General features: G+C 42.4%; 1 protein-coding gene across 1 annotated transcript in view; it reads left to right on the forward strand.

Moving 5' to 3' along the window:
* Positions 1–12,031: 12,031 nt before the first annotated feature.
* The window catches only part of HHIP (hedgehog interacting protein), a 67,656-nt gene continuing 55,465 nt past the window's right edge, over positions 12,032–24,222 (forward strand). The window contains exons 1-2 of the mRNA XM_009896738.2: positions 12,032–12,886; positions 19,930–20,125. Of these exons, the coding sequence (XP_009895040.2) occupies positions 12,620–12,886; positions 19,930–20,125 (463 nt within the window). The 5' untranslated portion in view covers positions 12,032–12,619. The remainder of the gene's footprint in view (positions 12,887–19,929; positions 20,126–24,222) is intronic.

Here is a 24,222-nt window from a genome sequence, read left to right on the forward strand (position 1 = left end):
CCCTGAGCCTCCTCTCTCCAGGCTAAACAGCCCCAGCTCCTTCAGCCTCTCCTCTCAGGGCTTGCAATATGGAAGGCACAATCCTCTATTGCCATAAAACACCTAGGTATCTACACATCACTCTTTCCTTCTGCAGGTTCTGTCACTGCAAAGAGCTATGAAATTCCACTTAACACACCAACAAAATGTAATATGGCAAATAAAATATGAACAGCCATTGTGTACACAATGTCTGCAGCACACTGATGGTGAGATATTGAGCACAATACTGCAACCTGCAATTCCTTTCAGTATTTTGCTCATGAGACCTTGAGACACTAAAAGCTGTGTTTTCTGAGTTTTGGACCTTTACACAAATGTGGGCACCACAGTACTTTCATTCTCTAAACAGTTCCCCCAAAAGTGTAAACAGAGCAAAGCACAATCAAGCCTTATCAGATAGGTTATTAAGTAGGATACTTGAACTGCTAACCAAAACAACGTACATAGTACGTGGTTGTGCAGCAGACTGGGAGCCTTAAAAAGTCTTCCTGATCTGCAAGGTGAATTCCACTTGGTTCTGGGGAGGATGGGCAGGGGAGGGAGACAACAAATCAACAGAAAAAGGGAGCTATTCCTTTCCTGCAGGATATATGGAATGTGAAGCATGCAGGACAGTTAACTGTAGAAGGATCACTTCAGAGTTCTTCAAATTTGGTGAACTCTCCCCTTCAGTTGAGGCCAGCAACCCAAAATATCAGGTATTTCCATAGCATCTCTAAGTCAGCACCTTGGCAGTCTCTGAGGTGGCACCATAGAAACTGTCAGTGCCTCTGTACCCTCTTATGTTTGAGGGTCAAACAGCACTAAGTTTCCTTTTTGTTATTATTTTTAAGTCCCAGTGCTACAGGCACAACCCAAAAATGATACTCTGTTTTCCTGGTTCCCTCTGCCTTATGAGTACTAACAATATTTCTATATTTGGAATTTAAAGTAATGAGGAGAAGACAGTATTTCACTACAAAACAGGCTGGTTAGCACAGAAGACAACTTAAGACCATCCAACTGCATCCTGCTTTAGTTGGCAGGTCACCTTCCTTTCTTTTGCTACTGCAGTGCCACTATGCTGTACTAACATGATAATGCACAAGATAGAGCACAAGGCATTTTGTTGTTATTTCATGGGTATGGTTTTTGGTCTTTCAAAGAAAACAACACATAATGGACTTTACAAGAAAGGCTTTGGGGCAGATTCTTAGGTAGTAGAAATTCTTACAACCGAACTCAACAGACACATGACTGTTTCAAAAAGCTGACAAGCCTCCTCTTCTTTTACAAATGGGTCTTGAATGTGGCCAGGAAAGCTTCACAGAAAGATCCATCACAAAATTTCCATGCCTCAGACATCAAGGACAAGAATCTGCCCCCACTACAGGTTTTAGCAAATGTGCTACTGGTTTTAATGAAGCACAGCTATTTTTACTTCTGTAATTGTTAGAGCATGGGCACTTCAAAAGCTTAGAACATTTCCATTTTTTTGTCACTTTAAAAATTGACAGTCTCTTAGACTGAAGTCATAGGGCTATGTTTTCCCTTCCCCAATTTAAAATTTACATGAAGACCCAGACTACCAATAAGTAAATGAATCAATCTATTCATTAAACTCCTCCCTTTTATTATTTTTTTAAATTCTTATTATTGCATGCAATCTTTAGTCATTTATTTGAATTAGTCACAGGACAAAACCAGGAAATCAGCATTCTCAATATTATCTATAGCTCAGAGTTCATACCAGAGTTCAGTAAGTCTCAGTTACTACCTGCAGATATTTAATTTAATAATGGAAGGAAGCATGCACTAATCAATGTTCACTTTACAGTCTCTATTTCCACAGCTTGTGTATAATTGTCTCTAGTATTACTCTACAGACTACCACAGTATGAATTAGATGGCAAAACAAAATGGATATTGCCAACGTGCAGGGCAATATATAAATACACCTAAAATACACATGGAAAATTAACTTCCAAGGCACTTAAAATATTAGAGGGATATTAAACTAATTTTTTAAAAAATAATAATCTTAAAATAATTGTATTCAGCTTTGTATTTCATCACTGCAGTTAGCAAATTTCCCAGAGTTAGGGCATTCAGACACTGTTTTTCCCACACCATCAGACGAAAGCAAAATTATTTTGAAGCACATTGTACCAAAAAGTTCATACAGGTTCTGCAAATAGTGCTCTGTAGCAACAGTCTTTTTTTTTTTCAGTGTAAAGTAAAGTTTTTTTAGTGAAAACTAATTACCCATTCTCAGTATGAAACATTGATGGAGCTGGCGATAGAATCATTCTTGGGCTCAGCACTCCTCACCGTCTCAGCCGGAATTCACACAGCCAAGGCTTTTGGCTACCTGTAAAACAGTGATATCATCACTTCCTATTGTCTCCTTGCTGAAGACATGGAAACAAAACCACAGTATCAACCCATGCAGGTCATTGTAAAGCTCTATTTCCACAAGCAAAGAAAATTTAAAACACTGCAACTCCAGAGTATTTTACCTGCTTTGGAAATGTAAACCTAGAGCTATGAAAAAGAACTATTCTTTATCATGCACCTAAACAGGAATATCTAAGTATTCACACGCTTCTGACAGACACTGACACAACAGAGCCTCACCTCTCCTCCACCAGGTCAGTAACAAACATTCCACAATGTTTATGAGTATGCATTAAATATATATGGTGAAGTGTAAGACCTCTCCACTTCTGTTGTTTTATATGTTAAAAGTTATTCAGAGCACTTGACACCCATGAGAAATTCATGTTTAGCACATATAATAATTGAGTAATATGAACTCCATTTCTGTTGTTTTATATTAAAAGTTATTCAGAGCACTTGACACCCATGAGAAAGTCATGTTTAGCACATATAATAATTGAGTAATATGAACTGCGGTGCTACAGTTCTTCTCCAGTTTGGGGACTGTCATACACAATGACTGTATCTTACACACCAAACAAGGCAATTAAACATTACTCTCACCTAAACACTCTAGCAAGCTCCAGCACAGCCTGTCTTAATAATCTACTGAAAAGATCTTAGACAGGTTGCAAGGAAAAATTGCTCTCATAAACAGTACTCAGCGTTTATGAAGAGCTTTGCATTTTCACAAGACTCCCCAGCCAGTGTTGTGTGCAATTTACAAGTAAGGTCCCTGGAATGGACACCTTTCTCTAAGAAAGATTTACAAGTAAATGTTGCCTCTGATAGGAATTCAAATCCATTGCAATGGTTCTGTTTCAGAACTAATCAGAAGCCACAGCGTCTTCAATTGTTGAATAGTTATGTGGTATGTGAACGAATGTCCTGTCAGTGCATGACTGGAAATATTCCTTACTAATGCAATATTAACAATGTAAGTATAAAAATAAAGCTAAGTATGGAAGTAAACAGGTATTGTATATGTATCTAACTGATACTTTGCACTTGAAGGAAACAAAGTGTCCAAGTGCTGCAATGCTGAAGTTCAGGCCCAGGCTAGAAGGACGCGCACAGCAAGGGGCCAACCAAGAAAGAACCGATAAAATTAGGGGGAACTTTTCAATGGGCTCTAGTTCAAGCCACAACAGAGAGGATAAAGCACATCTGAATGAACCTTGATTTCATTATTTACCTTTCCTTCCCTATTTTATAATTAATTGCTATCTTTTGTTTTTCTTGCTCCTGTTTTTCAGTGCTAGCCTTCTTTATATATATATATATATATATATATATATATATAAAAAATTTTTTTTGGTGGAGAAAAGGATCTTTACTTAGGTCTACCTATCAATGGGTGAACTGCTGTCCAGTTTAAGAAAGGATGTAACAAAAGTCATAATTAACCCATTCTTTTCAGAATTCTATCTTATCCTAATGATTTTATGCAGGTGGGTCTCAGGACATAGGTGGAATCCCATTTGAGAAATCTCTAAATTATGGATGGGTAAGAAAGAAGAGAAGCACAGGACTGTTACCCCATCAAGTTCTTATCTAGAATGTTCCTATTTGGTCCTACATGACTCCCTCCTTGTAGAAAACCATTGATAACTAACTCATCAACCCCCAAACACTGCAAACATTTCAATTATTGCCTGTCCATTTGGCTCTGTCAAAATGACCTAATTCTGCAGACTTTCAGACTAGTTCACTGATTTCTTGGTACAGCAGCACTTCCAGGGAACATACAGCTGTCACTTGGAAGTGTCTCCAAAGTTTTGTCTGCACAGAGTATCTACTCCTGAGACATACATGTGCCCTTCATGTTAAAGTTCAAACTCTTTGGAAAGCCACGCTTGGTGGAGCGACACAAAGGCCTCCCGGAAGAACAGAACATTTTATATATAAAACCCACAGATCCAAAGAGAACAGCCCACACAGTCCCTCTGCTCCTTCAAGCTGCCAGAGGCACAAGATTTGAATGTCTGCTGGAACAAAGTATTCCCTCCTCAACAACCAACCAACCCTTGAGTTTCCAAAAAATGTTGAATGGCAGCAGAAACTCATTTGTCTCCCTCTCATGCGCAACTGATTTGCTAGCAAAATTCAACAATTAGCCCATGATACATGCACACTGTCCTGCAAATGATGTATTTCCATATTAGAAACTGTTAAATATCATTATTCCACTGGATGGGTCTGAAAAATTGATGGAAGTCAACACTTAATCCACTGATCATTATGTCCTGCCCAAGTGGTGACCTATACCTACTAATATTCTATCAGACACAGACTTACATCATCCCTGAACATGATGATTCCTGTTCTAAATAACCACTTAGGACCTACCCTACAAAATTAGATGAAAAGTAGGAAAGGCTAACATGCTGGAATCATGACCACTAGCCTTTGCCCAAATCAGAACCAAATCTTTGCAGTAAGGGTTAAGTGCAGCCTGTTTACCTCATTCAAACAACACCCCCTCTGCAGTGACCATTCCTTGGGAAATTAGGGATTCCCTCACATCTGTAACAAATTACATGGAGCAGTACAGCTCATCCTTGAAGTTCATTTGATAGTGATTGTAATACATGCCTTAAGGTTAGGATGGAGTGCTTAACTCAATCACTTGATTATACACAGAATGCAAATGCTGTAGAAACCAAGCTGCATGCACAAGTTCTGGGACAGGGGACAACTCACCTGGAGATCAGGACCGTTATTGTTCATACCTCACCACAGGCAGATCACTGCTTAACAGGGAAAACACACAGTAGACCAGAAGAAGTTTTCTATTAGAGCTGTCCAGGAACAGATGGTTCCAGCATCTGCTATTGTGTCTCCTTATCCTGGCTGATTTATTTATTTTTTAAAATATGGTTCGGCCTTAAGTTCAGTCAAAGTTCATCTGGCACCCACATCAGTTTATATCTTTATCCAAGGATCTTCTTTGTTCATACATCTTACAGTCAAATGAAAGAAATGATTCACACATTGCCACCTGTATGTGAACCTACCACCTACTTAGATTTATTTCTCACCAAAGTTAATGGACTCTTCATGTCAGGGTTTAGATCTGTCTGTCCAATCTGTCTTTGAAGACTACATTCCTGGCAAAATAATATCAGCCTGCAGAACCAGGCAGACCCAAAACCTGATGTTTTGCCAGTTCTCCATGCAGATAAAGTAGCTTTATGACCATATCCTAAACTCCTAGCCCAACTGGCGTCTATATTCCATTTTATGTACAGTGAAGCTGAGCACTGTTTTTCAGTTAAAGGTTGGCTGATTTAAATAACCTAAGATCCACATGCTTGAAATTTGTTGTGCATCACAGGAGTGTGAGGGAGGGAAAGCAGGCCAAACTCAGTCACTTCAATGACAAGTTCCCAAAGAACATCCTTTGCAGGAGTTAGATGTTTACAAAATCATCTGCTTCTTCCAGCTTTTTCTGTGCATGACTGGGACTATGAAGAGCTTTAATCCTCTCCAGAGTGATCTCATTCAGTCAGGATTTCGGCTGCTAACACAATGCTCCCAAGGACCCCTCAGGAACGGGAGACAGAAAAAGCTACTAAGGGTAACATTTGTAACTGCAGGTCAGGGCAGGCTAAAGAGACACTTCAAAAAGATGCTGCCACGTATGCACTACGCTAGCACAGCTAGAAGTGCACACGAACCTGCAGAAGTATGTGCGGTGCCAGAAAGGTGAGGTAGCTTTCAGCACTGTCCTGCAGTAATTTCTAGATTCTATGGTCCTACTCTGGCAGGGGGGTTGGAGTTGATGCTCTTCAGAGGTCCCTTCCAACCCCTAGCATCCTATGATCCTATGAACACAGGCCAAAACAACTAATTGTGAGCATGCTGTTAGCTTTGTGTTTGAGAATGGTTATTGGGTACTCTGGTACCTTCTTCCACATGCCAGGGCACATGGCAATTCTGAGAAGCAGATATATTTGAACTCCCTACTTTCTGAACGATCAACTATGCTACTGGACTAGATGGGTCTTTCTGAAAGCTAAATCATGCAGGAATTAAGAGTCCAACCATAGGACAGTGGCTGCTGACTGCCTCCGACAGCACAGCTAATACAGCATACAGGCAGCAATGCTGTACATGGTAGCTCAGCATGCATTACATGAAAGCTACTCTACAAAATTTCCTAGAGCTTCTCCATGAAATACAAATTGTCTCACACTGGTTTATGTAGCAGAGCACACAGCATCAGCATAGAGAAAACCTGAGGAATCCTACCTGGTGTCCCAGTCATTGAGCAGCTCAGAGCAGAGCTTCATGACTGCTGAGTTTCAACACTGCCAGGCTACAAATTCCATCCCCACACTTAGCAGACAACAAAGAATACCATGCACAAATATTTAGGCCCATTATTTAGTTCTGGTATGCACAATTATCACTTATTCAGAAAGATCTTTCTTCCTTTGATGATTACTACAAGCGTTTCAGATTCTCCTTGATGACATCTTACACAAGCTATTCCTACAGCACATTAAGGATACCTCAGACACTGGAGCAAGGGACAGCATACATGTGGCTAGTAAACTGCAGCAGGCAGAGAGATTACTACAGTCCCTGGGAGGAAAGAAAGAATTTCCCACAGCAGCTCCCTTTGTCTCTTTGTAACAAACACAAGGTGCTGCTGAGGTGAATTACAGCAGGTAGTGCAAGCATGCAGACCATAGGCAGGAGGGCCTCATGAGCCCTAATGCCCTCACAAAACAGGTTGCTTTATCTGCCTTCTAGGTACCTTAGCTTATGTTGCAGAACTGAACACATGTAATTGAAGGTTTGTGTTAGCAGCTGACGTGACATGCTAAAATAGCCTGCAGTTCATATTCCCTAGCGGGCCAATCAAGGAGAGTTAACGTCAGCCCAATAGTGGTTTTGTACCCAGATGGGACTCAGGTTTTTTTGAAGTCAGGATTAGAAAGTAGGCACATTAGTTTACAGTCCCAAATGGTCCAGGTGGCTTCAGCTGGTTTAGAGGATTTCTAAGAGCCATGGGGAACTCTGTGGTAAAGACATACCCTAAAAACTTGTCTGTGACTGTCTGGGCACCTATTTTCCCACAAAACCTCTCCTAACAAGTCCTGTTAATTCATGTTATACCAGCTTTCACACCTCGTATTTGTGGTATGCAAAGACAAGCAACATGTTATTCTCAACCCCACGACATGATGTGGGCTGTAGTACATGGTGGATAGAACCAACCAGAAATGTTCTGACCAAACTGAAAACATTCTGTTACATCACAAACAGAAATAAGTGCAAAAAATATAATGGTTTTAGAAACTTCTGACTAACCACAAGATGCTTTAATGAAACCATTCCAGCAGTTTTCTTCCTTCATTACCAGAGGAGCTGCTACAGCAAAGGGACTTGCAGAGTTCACAGCTGTGTGGAACTCCTGCCATAAAAACCGTCCCAGATTCAGGGTTTCCTGATATTCCAGTTCTCTGCCTTGAAGCCACAGGAACCCTAGCCCCAGTCATGCAGCAGAGAGCCAGAAAAAACTCTCCACTTCTAATGGGACTCTCAGGACAGTCAGGCTTTTACCAAAAAAAAAAAAAAAAAAAAAAAAAAGAAGAAGGCAGAAACACAGGAGCCCAGACTGCCAAACCTTGGGATTCCTGCCCAAGTCCTCATTCCAGATTTTCAGATTCCTCAGTCTCTGTCCATCCAGCTGACAAAAAAACAGGAAGACGGGATCTTCAAGCTTCAGGAGCCACAGCTGAAGCAGAAGCCTCTGAGCTTGGATTCTCAAGCTCATTTTTTTTCGAAGTAATTCAAAGGAACTATCAGAAAGATACTTCTTTTTTCCCCTACTTTTCTTTCTAAATGTAACATACAAAAATTAAAGGCTTTTTATCAGAATTAAATCTGGAAACAGAATTCTAATTTTCAGCAGTGGAGAATCCATGACTGTTTTTTACTAGGCTATGACACAGAGCTCAGACACTTCTTATACTGCCAGCGCTTAGCTGGATAAGTGAAGAGACCGCATGTGAAGTTCTTCCATGAATCAAAATAATAGAATGGTTTGGGTTGGAAAATACCTTAAATAGCACCTAATTCCAACACCCTTGCCATAGGCAGAGACTCTTCCCACTAGACCAGCTTGCTCAAGGCACCGTCCAACCTGGCCTTGACCACTTCCAGGCTTGGAGCCTCCACAGTTTCTCTGGGCAACCTGTTCCAGAGCCTCACCACCCTCATGGGAAAGAATTTTTTCCTAATGTCTAATCTAAATCCATCTTCTTCCATTTTGAAGCCATTTCCCCCTCGTCCTGTTATTACATGCATCACAAGAGGATGTAAATGTGTACCATCACAACATCTGTTGGGAGTTTAAGAATAATCTGATGTTAGTTTCCTTCCATCAAACCTTTGCCCAGCCTCTGCTCCCGCCTGTAAACTCACATGGTAACTATATTTCCCCAAAGCAACACTAGCTGCTGCACGTAACTACACATTTCCTCTTCTGTTCAAACTGCTGAAGAATTCACTAACTTCAACACAGGCATCTTGGTGCAACTAAATTCCCTTACAGAACATATGTCTGAGAACAAACATACAATAATCTGAGAAATAATAAGTTTGAGTGCATGAGTCTCATGCTCTCTGAAGGGTGTTCTGACACATTTACTTTACCCAATACAGGTGCCATGACATATCATGATATAGATAATAATACAGATTATGAAAGCAATTGCATAAATAAGCCCAGGCTGCTTATCTCCTTGGCAAAAAATAGAAGCAAATCTAGTAACAGTCAAACACTGCAGGGGGAACAGCTTCCTTCCCTGAAATTCTGTAACCCGTTCTCACATAACTGCATTGAAACCCAAAGATTCTCATCTACATCCTACATACTAAGAACAAATTACAGAAGTTAATTCAGCTTGCTTACAGCAACACCATGTTTAACCATTTCTAATAATGAGCTTCAGATGACAGAATCCAGGTTGCCTTAAAAACCTGATGTGTTTATTAACCATATTTCCTATGTATATGTTTTCACTTCCTAAGTATTCCCTTATCTCTGTTTATCAGAGGCTGGAAGTTACCTAAGTTGACACTATGGCATATACCAATACTGACCTTAACTTTGCATTGTTACTAAGGTTTGTAAATAAGATCCTGTGTCAACCAGCTTGGAAAAAAAAAAACAAGGGCTAAAGAAGCCATCAGGTACTTCAAAGCGTGGAAAGGAACATAAGATTAAATCAGGTCCTCGTGCACAAAACCCCAAGGATCAGCAATTTCTATTCAGAGGTTCTGAAGAACACTCAACCTTCTTCACTTACACGTGTCTGTATCACGCTGTCACTACAGAGCTCGAAGCTTTGAGCACTTCATATTACACAAGGTCAACAGTACATTCCACAGAATTTCTGGGAAATGTCTCCATCGTAGACTCGTGTAAAATTTCTGTGCAGAAACTGACCTTCACAAACTGTCAGCTCTTTCTTACTTTGGCAACTTGATCTAAATCCCATTTCGGGAAATCATTCTCTGTTTAATTAATATACCTCAAACTCACCTCCTCCAAGAACTGCTACAGGTATACATAGAAACGGATATTTATGCAGGCAGCACTTGAAGGAGGGAGAAAGGTTATTTACTAATAGCTGTATTACTTTGATCATACAGATTTATGTTCCTCACTTCCTCTCTCATTCACTGAGACAGGAACTGTGAGGACTGGGCCACAACAAGCCAACAGAAATTTTCACTCAACTTCTGTTTTTTCAAGAGGGTATCTGCCCCACAGTCACTTCTTTCCACTGAGACCTGCTTTCCCACTCCAGTAAGGGAGATGGAAAGCAGAAGCATGCAATCAGCTTGGAAAGTAGGAAAGCACCTGACTCCACAGGGGAAGAGACAGAGCTCCAGCTGGGGCCTTTGCCCACTACAATTCTCCCAGTGTAACCCTCTGTAAGGAGTCTGCTTGGGAATAAAAGTGCTTGTATTCTGATATTGGAATTCTGCTTTATACAAGAATCACTTTTATTTCAGAATTATCTATTCTGAAATAAGAACAGCAATAAGAACAGCATAGCTGTTGTAGCATTACCACACTGCTACAGTTCTGCAGTTAGGCTGCTCACGGAACAAGTTCATGCGCACAAAGCAGCACTTTTTCTAAACCTACAAAGCAAGGATGCTGGAACACTTTAGGATGTTGATATCCTGAGGGTGCCATGCTTATTTCACTCATTCTCATCAGTGCCAGGGCCCATGCTGCGTAACAGGCCTCCCTTGTTCACATTGATATAGCTCAGGCTTTGGTTGTGAACATTTTCAGCCAGATGAGTCAGTGGCAAGACAAGTGGCGATCATGATTTTAGGAATCAAGAGCCTTCAAGAAATGCACTTGAAGGCAGAGAAAGCAGTCTTTGTGACTATTTGGTGGTTTATCTGATGTACTATTTGTCCATGCCCCATTCCTATTAAGTTCAACACAGACTGTTTAGGGATAAGAGTTCAAATGCAAATCTGAAAATAATAATTTTCTTTGGTTAAAAATAAATGTGAACAGCAACAGGCCTCAATTGCTTTAGACACAATGCTACCGCGCATCAGGAACTCCACACAAAACTACCTTCCCTGTCTCCCTCTTAATGGGGCTCTTTGGGTACAAGCCATTTTCCCCTCTACTTCAGGGACTGTATTTCAGGCCTTTGCTGTGGGCTGGCTTCGCCTGGTCTTGCACCTTTCTCCTTCCCAAATTCCCTTCACTCCTGCTCACAGTGGGTTAGCCTTTCCCTTTCCAGCTAGCTCTTGGTCCACCAGGGGCTTCCATGCCACCAAGTCCTGGTATTTAGTTCATCCTACTCTTCCCACAAGCTCCTATTCTCAGCACACCACGAGAACGCTGACCCCTCTAAACTCTGCTCCCCCCCCCCTTACCACGACCAATGGCCGCCATGCCAAAAGCCACCCATTACCAACTGCTAGGACTTGGAAATCAGTTGGCACGGTCTGAGCGAAGGTGTGAGCGACTGAGCTGACGGATCCCGTCAGCTGCACCCTTGCCGAAATTGACGACGCCACCGGGGGCTGCCGGCACTTCCCACCTCTGCCCTGTGCGCGTCGACGCCCGCCCCGCGCCTGGGCTCTGGGCTCAGGGACGGGCCAGGGGGCACCAGGCAGGCCCCGAGCAGCCCCCTCGGGCGGGCTGGCCAAGTGCCAGCTGCGCCACGCCGAGGCGCCTCTCCCGCAGCTGTCGGGGGAGAAGCACCCACCTACAGTGCTCGCCTCCCGCCGGGCTCCACCGGTTCTCGCCGAGACAGGCCCGGCCGGGAGAGGGAAGGCGCTTCACTTCACATGACAGCAACTGCACCTCTTCCCCGGGGCGCGGGGAGGGTACGACGACCCCCGGGCCACCACCGGCAGACCGCTACAGGGCGGGGTGGGGCGGGGCGGTGCCGCTCGGGCCGGTTTGGGAGGGGGGGCTGGGGGGGGTGATGGTGACGAGGCCGCGCGCGGCCCCGCCGCTTCCCGCCGAGCCCCCGCGGCGGCGCGCGCGGCCGGTGCGGCGGGGTGACGTGCAGGGCGCGCGGTGGCAGCACCTCCCCGCGCGCGGCTTAAAAAGAAGAAGAAAAGAGGGAGCGAAACATGAGAGCCCTGGTGAGCCGCCGCCGGCAGCAGCGGAGGGGGCATCGCCCGGACCGGCCGCCACCGCCGTCCCGCCGCGGGGACACCCTTCCTATGGGACGACGACAAGTGAAGGGCTGCCGCCACCCGCTGCCCGGCCCGCCCCGAGCCTCGGCGCCTCGGCGCGGCAGCTGCTAAACCTGTGCCACTTGCGCAACTTCGCCGGCTTCGAGCATCCCTCCTCCCGCCCGGGGCTCGGGGGCTTGTTTCACTCCCCCCACCACCCCCCTATCACCGCCGCCACCACCCCGTTCCTGCCTTTTCGCGTCCGCCTGTTTGGAAGCGGGGGTGACCGAAGTGCTTTTTTAACTCCGTAGGCTTTTTTATTGCTACCGTTATTCTTCTCCAGACTTGCCCCTTCTGGGGGAGGGAGGTGGTTTCCTGATCTGAAGTGCAAAGAAAAGTCAGTGGGATTCCCCTCCTTCTCCCCCCCATCCCCCTCACCCCCCTTTTTTGGGTGCATTCACACGCTCCCTCAGGCATGATGCTCAAGATGCTGCCGTTTAAGCTGCTGCTGGTGGCCGTGGTTCTGTGCTTCTTCGAGGGGGATGCCAAGTTTGGGGAGAGCGGCGCCCGCAGGAGAAGGTGCCTCAACGGGACCCCGCCGAGGCGGCTGAAGAAGCGGGACCGGCGGGTGCTGTCCCCGGAGGCCCCGGGCGGCGGGGAGGCGATGTGCCGCGGCCTCTACCCGCGCCTGTCCTGCTGCTCCCGCACTGACGCGCAGGGGCTGCTGCACGCCGAGGCGAAGGTAGGCACCACCTAGGGCTGCTTTGGGGGGAGCTTTTGGGCTTTTTAGAGGTGTTTTGGGGTGCGTGGTTTTATTTCGTGGATCCCGCGCACCAGCCGCTAAACCTGATGCGTTGCTGTGCGGGAGGGATGCAGCGGCGGGGGCTGGAGGGGAGGGGGTGACAGGACCAACCGTTCTGCCCGGGAGGTGACGGCGAAACAGCAATATGACACTGGTGCAGATTTATCTCCTTGGGAGTCGAGGGGAGCCCGGCTGCGGACCGGCTGCCCTGGAGGGGACGAGCGCTCCGCAGGGAGGGCTTTTTGCCAGCCGACGGAGCTGCGGGGAGTTACTTTCTGTGCGCGGTGATGGAGTTTGTGGCCGCAGCCCCGGCTCGTCCCGAGGCACGGCGGAGGGCTAGTGCAGTGGGGCCAGGCTGTCCGCAGGTACCGCTGCTCGGGCGCCGCTCCAGAGGAGCTGCTGGACGGGCTTTGGCCGCCCCCAGGGCACCGGCAGCAACCGGGCTGTACGTTCGCTTGGCGGGGGCGTCCGGTTTATTTTTTGTCTGGGGTGAAACATCTTGTCCAGTTTGCTCCGCATGCTTAGTCAGGAAGGGGTTTGCTTAGCCGCTGGAGCCGGTGTAGCGAAACTTTGTGAGCAGCAGCCCGTGTGTTACCGCTGACGTGCACCCAGCTGCAAACCCCCCGAGGTTCCCGCTTTAGGACCCTGCTCTAACAGCTCTGGCTCCTGACCGGTTCCTTTCCCAAGGTGCTGTGAGACGAGTCTGCCTTCTCCCGTTACCTGGCAGCCTCCCTGCCCAGTTTCGAGCTGCGGTCATGTGAAGGGAAGCACCTCCTCTGCTCACCCGTTTCTTTTAACATGGTCACTTCTCTGCATCCCTTAGCAAGTTAAATTCAGCTTCTCAGCCTGTTGCTTAGATCTCCAGACGCGTTCGTACCTAACCCTGCAGGATCGTGTTCCATAAGCTCCGATGACCTGTGCTGCGTCCAGGCGTAGGCACAGGGAGGGAAGTTGCTGGATAATGTTATTAAGAGTCACTGCACGTCAAATAAACAATCAGGTGTCTTTTTTTTTTTCCCTTGCCTTTTTTTTCTTGCCCCCTTTTTTTTTTTTTTTTTTTTTTTCCATCGTGGTTTAACTTTAATTAAGAATTCCTCAGTTACAACTCTGTAGTTGTCAAGGTCTGAGAGACTCTTGGAAAACTTGTGTTTCAGTCTTGCTGGCCCAAGCATAATTAAAAAAAAAAAAAAAAAAACAGTCTGAATCGAATTTTTATGCTCAGTTCACGGTAGATTTCACTCCATTCTCATGTAAACAGCTTCTACGAATCAACATATGTGTCTGGGTGGTATCTCTCACTTTGTTTTGTAACAAAAAGCCATATTGCATCATTTAATTTGCTCAAGTCATGCAAATAGGAAAAAATCAATAGGACAAAAAGGGGTCGACTTATCCTCCTCCCCACTAAACTGCTGCCCACACACAGAGTCCTGTTGCTTATGGCAAAAGAATAACAACAACACCATTGTGTTTGTTAGTTGGTTCACTAATGGGTGAAACTGGAGAACATCATTCTCCTTCAGTCCCCAGCTCTGTCCAAATGTTCATGCCTTTTGAGGGAGCATTTGTCCTACCCCCTCTATTCCCAGATGAGTGAGAACTGTCTTACTGCAGGTTTTCAGCTGCAGATCTCTCTTTATTCATACCATATGCAGCAGCAGTTTGAGATTCAAGGCAGATATATTTCTTCATGTTGTCTAGAGACAGTGTCATTAAGCTCCTGTGTGATAATTGAATTAAACTGTAAACTAACCACACACAGATAACCTGAAAGATCTAGCTGGGAAAAAAGGGGGAAAAAAAGGGGAGGGGAAAAAAAATAAAGAAGAAGGAGGACTGGAAAATATGTCCTTAATTCACCCTGTTTGCAATTTCTCAGTGGCATATATGCTACTGAGATTATTCAGTGCTTGGAGACTCTTCTAGTAATTGGCTGAATGCAGTAAATTGGAAGTTGAATTATGGTTAGTTTTCAGTCTTCGGGCAGCTGAAGAGTTTATTCTTTTTCCTACTATTTCTTGAAAATGTCTTTTCATTCCATTTGAGGTTTTGTTTTTAATATAAATTACACTTTTGAAGAAATATTATTTTACAGGGTTTTAAAATCAGACTGCTTTTCAACAAAGATTACCATTTATGAACCTCACAATCTGTTTTATCCTATCAATACATGCTTAGAAAAGATGTCAAAGCACGTGCAATTTATACTTGACAGAAGGAGGTGGCCATTCCATAAAAGTAGTAGACTATTATGGAATACATTTGAACAGAACATTTCTAAAAGCACCTTTTAAAAGTGTTTTCCACTGCAGTTCCAGCTTTTTAAACTCCATGATACATGTACGTGTCCAAGTGGCTGTGATGCTAGCAGAAAGCTGAATGCTAGCTTCTTTAATAAAAAGAAATTAATTGAGCAAGCCCAGTAGACATTTTCATAAGAGCTTCTTGGTTTAGATTCTGGGTCTTTGAGGAATTTTGAGCAAGTTATTGATCTGTGTTTATAATGAAAACACTACCATAGCCTGTGGTTTGGGGAGCTACCATAATGAGCAGATACAACACTGCACTGGCTTAGCTAAGAGTTTTGCATCCTGTTGTTGACATTTAACTCTTTGTCTTCTAGTTTTCTGTTTACCAAGGAATACTGCTTCCCAGTCAAACTTTGTACTATCAGTTTATCTAAAAGTTTACTTGCAGCCCAGCAGGCAAGGAAGTCCTCTCTACCTTGGATGGTTTCACAGCCAAGGCTGTCAAGGAATGGGTGAAAAGTAATTGTTTTCAAGTGTGCCCTTTTACAATCATTTGTTTGCTCTGGCTCTTTCACGAACAAAGGCTATTGTTGAACACATCCAACTAAACAAATAACTCATCTTGGGGTCCCTTTAACAGCTGCCTAAGTACAATGATCTATTTACATATTACCCTAAAATTGAAACTGAACTCTTTAATGACATAATCCAGCACTATAATACAGAAGAAGCATATGTTCAACCCAACAGCTGAACAATCCCCTAAGCATATGATTTTTAGGCATAAATTCTTGGCTATCAAATACATCTTAATGCAATGACTTATTTCACTGGGCTTGCCTTTTTTTTTTTTTTCCCTAACATCAAACTGATGCTGCCCCTCTCAAGCCAGATATGGCAGAGTACACAAAACAAGTGACAGCATCCGGCTTAAAGAATTTCTGTCTATTGCGTTGCCTTCTGTGTCTTCTTTTTTGTTGATAAACCAATTTAGTATGCTATGCTTTCCTGTGCATTCCAGGATTTATCTTACCTTTAGTCTACTCATTTTACTTTCATGTGGCTAGAGATTAAAGGATGATCTTACAGATGTTGTAAATTAGTCAGCAGCAGGCATAATCATTATTAGGCATGTTGCAATAAATGTTTGGAAGTTTTACATATTTTCCAGAGCACAGTTAGTTTAAACCACTGCAGCCTGATGGTTTCACATATGACTTTAAAGCAGCAGGAAATTAGTTTACATTTCTTCAAAAGACCAAAGCCATTGTCAACTTTAAGGTCATTTTCAAAGTAGAGATCCAACAGAAGAAGCTTCATTCAAATAGGTATTTCAGCTTTCACTTGAAACTGGTTTAATATACTCCAGGATACATACATTATTGACTTCACTGAAATTCAGACTGGAGCAGTTGTCCTGTCTCCCAGCCAGGACAGAGTTATACATCAGACCTCACACAGAGAAATGTTACCACTCTATTTTGCTTGAGCATTCTAAAAGTTAAATAACATTGTACTTGATTTTCAGATAATTGATTGACTCTTATTCCTTAATCTTCTGATTAGCTATTATATGACCAAGATGCATTCCAGAAATGACATGAGGGGGTGAATTCCTGTGGTTAATTCCTGGATAGCAGCTGCTCAGGGGGATTAGGATCCTTTTGTCTTAACATTGAGGACTGAAATGTTGGCAAGCATTACTTGTCCTGTATCACCAGGCAATGTCAATTACGTTTTCCACAAGAAACAGTAAATTAGCTTTGCTATCCTGTAATTTATTTTTTTTTCCCTTCTGTTCACAACACATTCTGGAGCCTTTCCAGTAGAAAGTACAGTTTTCTATCTGCATTACTGTGGAGTTAATTCAATAAACACGCTGGATATTTACCTATCAATGCCTTGTGTTTACTGATACTTCTAAACACCCCATCATTCTGCTACCACGAGAAAGCCTGCTGCCTGAGATCAGCTCCTGGAGGAAAACATCTGAGACTCTTGCAAAGCAGGTGATACTACTCAATGTAGGCAAGTCCTCTGAAGAGTCTGTAGCCATGGCGTGCTTTCCTTTGGTAAAAACACCAAAACAGGTCATTTGATCCTTACTTTAGGCATATAAAGCAGCAGTTATGGATAGTGCTTTCAGTCATCCCCTCTCGGCTTCAGACTGTTAGGCGGACAATGACCGTGAATTATCCTGGCCACTTCCCATCAGAACCACAGTAACACCAAGTACCAAAGCCTGGATGCCATCATCACTTAAGAAAGTCCAGCTACTGCAGAAGCCTCAGCAGTGTGGATTACTGCAAGCATAAAAAGTGTGTTTTCTACCACCTGGATTGCAATCCTGGGCAGTCAAGTTCAAAGTTTTAGTTACTATGTATTTTGTTTATAGTTTATTGTCACTATCATTGGATTTTTAGTTCTTGTCTTCAAGGCATTTTCCCTCATCTAGAACAACATCTGAAACTCAAGGAAGAAGACTAAAGTTAACAGTTCTGCTGCTATGGCCCAAGTGAGCATTCTGGCAAAAAGAACTATAACTTTTCTCAGGAGAAAAAAAGTGGCTGCAGAAAAAAATTCCCCAAAGAATTCAGGGCCACTGCAAACCTTTTGCCATAAACACAACAGGCAATTAATTGCTTACTGCCCTCTCCAAACAAAGATGTAAGCAGAGAGAGAATAAACCAGATATGACAGATGTTAGTCACGTGACTGGTTAGACTTGATGATCTTACAGATCTTTTCCCACCTAAATTCTGTGATTCTACTTAATTGCAGGTGCTGTGAAACCAAGGATGGGCTGAGAACAGATAGTCTAAAGAACAGAACATTTAAAGCATGTAATGATCCTGGCAAAACAGGAGGAATCATTTCTGAAGCCAATGGCAGCTCTTCCAGAACAAGGGGGGTAGAAGCCAAATGATGTTCTTCTAATCAGCCATCCAGCTTACACCACTAAACTTTACTAGACATTTCAGATGGCCTTGTGATAATATGTCTGTGGGAAGACTAAATTTTCCTGGAGACAGTTTGTCTTCTAAATTACTGTTCCTTTCAATAGGATTTTGTGTGACTGTGTGGACATACATTGTGTAATCTTTGGAATACAAATCTCTTTAAAACAATGGGCAGTGCATTGCTCTCAAGTGTCTGAGGTTTATGTGATTATGATCTTGAGGTCAGGACTGCATCCTAGAAGAGACCCTACCTATGAGACAGCGTACTCAAACATGTCAAGAGTTTTCATGTGTTGAATAACTTGTTTTAACCAAAGCAATTTAGATAATTCACTTTAATGTTATGTTGCAAGGGAATGACATTGGAAAGTCCTTCTACAGATCAACTCAGAGAGACAAACTGTAGCAAAACTGTGCCAGTACTTCCAAATGTGCTATTTCCAAGTGTTGTTTACGGCATTAATATTTCTTAGTGTAAGTGTCTTACAGTCATTGTTTATAGAATCATTAAACAAATAGCAGGAAGAACCTGAGCTTTGTTTTTGCCTTGGGTCAGACTCAGTCCCTCTCAACTGAGAACACATTTCCCACTACCCACCATTAGGATGAATGATCAGAACACAATCTGTGTGGTTAACAGGAGCTTACCAAGGTGCACTACATTCAAAGACTAATAAAGACCACTCTGCTGGTTTCCATTGTATTTCACCATTTGGCGCCACTGTGCTCCTTAGGCTCCCGTGTTTACTTAAACATATCATCAGTTGTGGTTTTGTTCTTCTTCAAGTACTACATGTAATTTATGCTCCCTTTTCAGGACAAAGTTACAGTTTCAGTCTAGAGGCAAACAAATTCTACTTTTTTGCTTACAAAAGGAAATGTCTGCAAACATACAGCTTTTCCCACCTCCAAGTGACTTGCATTAGAGCAAAAAGCAGAGCAGCATTTAAAGCATGAAAGCCCAAGGCACCTGCTGAACTCCACAGCACTCATTCCAGTAGCTGGACTGTGTTAGTGCTCAAGATACACCTATTTAACAAATACCTTGATATGGTTTTTACCTCATGTGTTTCAGTGGTAGAATTTTAATTTGTAGTCTCCAAATACTTGAATAGGTCACCTGACAAGTTAGGTTTTAAAGTATTTCTTGTAAGAGAAATGGGTAGAAGGCCTGCTGCTGTAGCTCCTCCTTAGATCCCTCTAGTTCATGGATTGATTTTGTGATTAAGAGATTGTGGACAAGTGTTTTTTAAGTGATCTAAAATGCTCCATCTGCAGCTTGAGTCCATTGGTCAGGCATTGGAACAAGCTGTGCAGAGAAACGGTGGAGCTACTATCTCTGGTGACTCTACCAGAGTCTGGAATTTTGGAGGAGTTCAAAAGAGCTGGAGGTGTCAAAAAACCCTTGTAAGACATGGCACTTAGGGACATGGTTTAGTGGGCATGGTGGTCATGGGTTGATGCTTGGACTTGATGATTTTAGAGGTCTTTTCCAACTTTAATGATTTTATGATTCCATAAAATGAGTATTATTCTTATCTAAGAAAGAGAAGCAAGTGCTTAAAATCCCAGAATACTGATGACATGTTGCATAGCAATAACTCCTGCATATCCAGAACAGTGACATGAAACATGCTGCATTTGCACTAACTCTGTTGGTTCCACTGGCGTTATTTTTTACGTTAGATCATGTGGTTGGTTTGTTTGTTTGTTTTCTTGTGTAAGACAAGGAAGCAGGTCTTATGTTCATTTGTCTCTGGTTTGTGGCTTGCAGATACTTTCTGTTACCAACAACACAGAATGTGCGAAGCTACTGGAGGAAATCAAATGTGCACACTGCTCACCTCACGCTCAGAACCTATTCCACTCACCTGAGAAAGGGGAAACACCTGAAAAAGAACTAACTCTTCCCTACCTGTGCAAAGACTATTGTAAAGAATTCTATTATACTTGCAGAGGTCACATACCAGGTAAAACCTATAACCAAATATGGGGCTAAGGGATGTCTAGTTTGAAATGTTGATATTGCCTGAGCAGTTATAGGTCCAGCTCTTCACTGGGTGCAATCCCCACTGATATCCAGGGGATTTTATCCAAGCAAAACAGAGTATCTCAGGGGTTTATGTAGTAAAGAAATAACTCTGAGCACTTTCTTGCCACTCTCCTATTAAACTCTCTCTGTTGTGAAAGACACCTGAAACTACCACCTCTGTTGAAATACTAGCTCATGCATTCATGTCATGTAAGCGAGCAGTTGGCCATCCCAAAGGCTATTCTCAATGAGAGATAGCTTTAAAACACAGGACATAAAGGATGCTATTTGCTGTATACTCAAAGCTGATGAGTAAAGGGGTATTTCTGATTTTGTTACCCTAGAACCATGTTTTTTCCTCAGGGTTTTGAAGTCAAAGGGAGCTATTTGATAGACTTCTGTGATCTTTGAGTAACTTACAACATGCTGTTAACAACCAAATGCTTAACTAACCTAAAACTTCCTCACTGTAAACTGTAGAGTTATCTGGACATAACCAAAACCAGAACTTGACCTGTGTTGTCTAGGACTGTCACCAAATGTGTGCTTTCACTTGTAACTATATCAACAAAATAACCACAGGAGATGGACAGTAGAATACTGTCTTAGCTATAAATAACATCTTTGGTATTCTCAATAGTAAATTATTTATATGTTTAAGACTGTCATTTTTAAACTATGCTTTTTTCCCTGTCCAAACACCACTTACAAGTAATGCCACACAGGAGAAAATAATTAAACTGGTTAAGATTTATTTTTTTACCAGCAACACAGACTGTGTAGGGGGAAAAAAGAGTTGATAATGGTCTGAAAAATGAATTTGTAAATAGTCATTTTTGACATGTGGACACAGCTTTGTAATATAATATAAACCTATTTGAGTAAAGGGGATAGTTTAAGTGGATGAGATTTGGAGGAGGGTTTTTTAATTGCATGTGTACAGTGTGTACTTGTTTGCTCTGAAATCCCAAGAGTGCAGGGATTTTTTTTGTGCTGCGTTCTTGTGTTGACTTGAGAAAACATTTTGAATTTACTTACTTTTTCCCCTTGCTGTGTATCTCAACCCATTCAAATATGAAAATATTATTATTGTCTTTATAAACTAAGAGATGTTTCTGAGACTTGCTTAAACCAGCTGTTTCTTGCTCTTTATCACATTCCCCAAAGCAAAGCAGAGCAGATCACAGTTGCCAAGACTGCCTGCTGAACAGCGATAACAGATCAGATACTCTAAATGTTTGGCCCATGTAAGAAGTCAGCGTAAAGACTTTTTGATGTGAGTTTGTAGCTAGTGCAAATGGTTAGCACATTCTGCAGAGCAAGACCCTCATAGTCTTTCTGTGAGAATCTGTGGTTGTGAGAAAACAATTTGTTTAATTGGAAAAAAAGTGAAAGAGGGAAAAGGAAGAAAGAAGGAGAGGGAGGGAGAATGAGAAAGGGCAGAGCAGCACAGGAGCTGTAGCCACAGCAGCCTCACTCCTCAGCTCAACATACGTGGTGACGAATGACAAATTTATTTTTCTACAAAGTTTGTGTATATGTAAAACTGCTGAAGTGCATCAAGATGTCAAGTGCTTTTTGTGACCACCCAGGTTGCCTTGAAAGATAACCAGATGAAAGCATAACTTTAGCACTGGACAGAGCACTGTGCTTTGCAGGGAAAGAGCTTACATACTTCAGCCTCAGTTAAAATAGGACTTTTCCTACATCAATCAGATGCTAATAATCATTCTAAATACTTGTTCTGAAAGTGGATTGTACTAACAAGAAGTTGTTGCATGCTTACATCTACCAACAGGGTTAATTTGGTGGCCTGACTGGTCCTTGATACATCTGCAGGTCCCTCTTTTTGAGAAGGTGGCCTATAGGATTTGTAGTTTGTTAAGTTATTGATTAATGCAGCTTAATAGTCTCATACATTCTAAAATATAATTAAAATAACAACTTATTTGGGTTTCCTATTTTACTTTTGAGACTTGTATATCCCTAATAATATTTATTGCAAAGGAAAGGAAAAAAAAGTAGAAAATGTGGCAGCTATGTTTTCAGTTTAGCCTGGAGGATTAAACAAAGAGTTGGAAATTAACAGGCCCCCAAACCCAAGGTCTCTGGCAATGATTCACTGGGCATTTGTTAAAAAGTCATATAATTGCTCTTCCTCCATTAGGGAGTGCTAATTGTTTCTGAACACCAATACAAAGGAGTTTGAGGAAATTGCTGACTACAAAAATAATTTTATCCCTTAAGTCCCACACAAATGAGAAGTATTAGTAACGATTTAACATAGCAAGCAGCTCTTCCAGAACTGAAATTTTAGCAGTACACATTAAGCAAGAAGACTGAGAAATCAGACATCCTTTTTTTTCATGAATTAGCTCCAGAAAATCATTTATTGTTCTGTCTCCTTTTGCAAAGATGAAAACTCTTAACAGATCCGTGGTTAATTCTTTAGGAATATCCAGCTTACCACTGGATCTGATGCGTTATTCAAACGACATCATAACAACAGCTGCTAGAATTGTATGGATATGTTAATGCAGGAGGGTGTAATGTGTCACAAAGTCTCTGAGAGCAGAACTTCCCTGCTTCATCCTAGGTGACTGTTCTCTTTATTTCTCATTAAGCTTCACTGTATGCGTCAGTTTAAGTGATTACTGACGGAGATACTGGAGTTAAGTGACTTAATGGAGTATCTGCAGTCAATACTAATGTTATGTTTTCCAAGGTCATAAGAGGAGACTGTCTGATATTTATTATTCATATAGCTAGTAAAGAAGGGCATGGATGATTCTGTCTTTAGGCACTATGGGCAGAACCTTGATCCATGCCAGAGGAAGTGATATGTTCTAAGGATAAATCTATGCCACAGCCACAGTGCATTCTGTCATCCATGGACATCGGACAGATTTTGAACTACGTGCTCTCCATTATTTTCATTTCAAGAAATGGGTTCCAGATGACTGTGGGTGAATTCAAATCCAGACCCAGATCAATCTAGGCATTAGTGGAACAGATGCTTGACACTAATTTTTTACCTCAAAACAGGGGCAGCCCATCCCAAAATACTGGAAATCTAAAGAATTCTGCAATTCACACAACACTTGCAGAAGTTCTGACATGGCCCAGTCAACATAACCTGCAGAAAGATAGTAGTGGCTCATAATGTTGCTCCTGATAACAAAAATATCAAGGGGATTAACCCTGGCACTTCCTGTATGCAGGTATGTGCAATGTGAGAATAAGAAGATGGCCACTAGTCACTTGAAAACCTGTAGGAAATGGTGTGAGCTACTACTGAACTTACTACATTTTGAAACAATCAGCCTGGAATCAGCTCTTTGATTTAGTTTTCAGTGAGAGCTCAGAGAGAGGAGAATATGGGGGTTGTGAACAAATTCACATGCAGCTGTCAAAAGTGCAAACCAAGATGAAAAAGAAAAAAAAAAAGAGGAAGATGCTTTTTTTTGTACACTACTGAACTGTATGTTCATAGTTATAGCAGGTGAGCCTGATTCCCAGATGCTCTCTAAGCCAGTGTTCTCAGAACAGTGCAGGATATTCAATCCTGTCTGCAGTGCAAATGAGGAAGGCAGGGCCTGGGAACTTGACTTGCTGTAAAGACTGGGGCAAGTACTACCACAACTTGTGAGCTGTGTAACAAATAAGAGGATGGGTAAAAAGGGAATCCAACAAAGTGGAATTTGGTGAAGGTAGCATAGGAAGGAAGATACTGTGTGAGGAATAACTGGCTGCAAATACGAGTAGAGAGAGGAGGTGAGGATCAGCTGAGAGCCGAAGTTTGCCTTTGAAAAGGCTTGAAATCATGCAACTTATTCCCACGGTTTTTTATAAAGGGGAACACAGAAAGCCTTCACTGCAACTGCCTTAACTGAAAAGTCTGTAGTTTGATTCTTGTTTGCAAGACAGAAAGTTTTAAAAGCATGGAAAAGCAAGCCTGAGCAAAATCTGACATGTACAACACTTAAACATGATGTTTAATCTTCCTTTGTGATTTCAGCTTCCTTTGTTAATGTG

The sequence above is a fragment of the Dryobates pubescens genome, chromosome 24 (assembly GCF_014839835.1).
Source record: "Dryobates pubescens isolate bDryPub1 chromosome 24, bDryPub1.pri, whole genome shotgun sequence".
NCBI lineage: Eukaryota > Metazoa > Chordata > Aves > Piciformes > Picidae > Dryobates > Dryobates pubescens.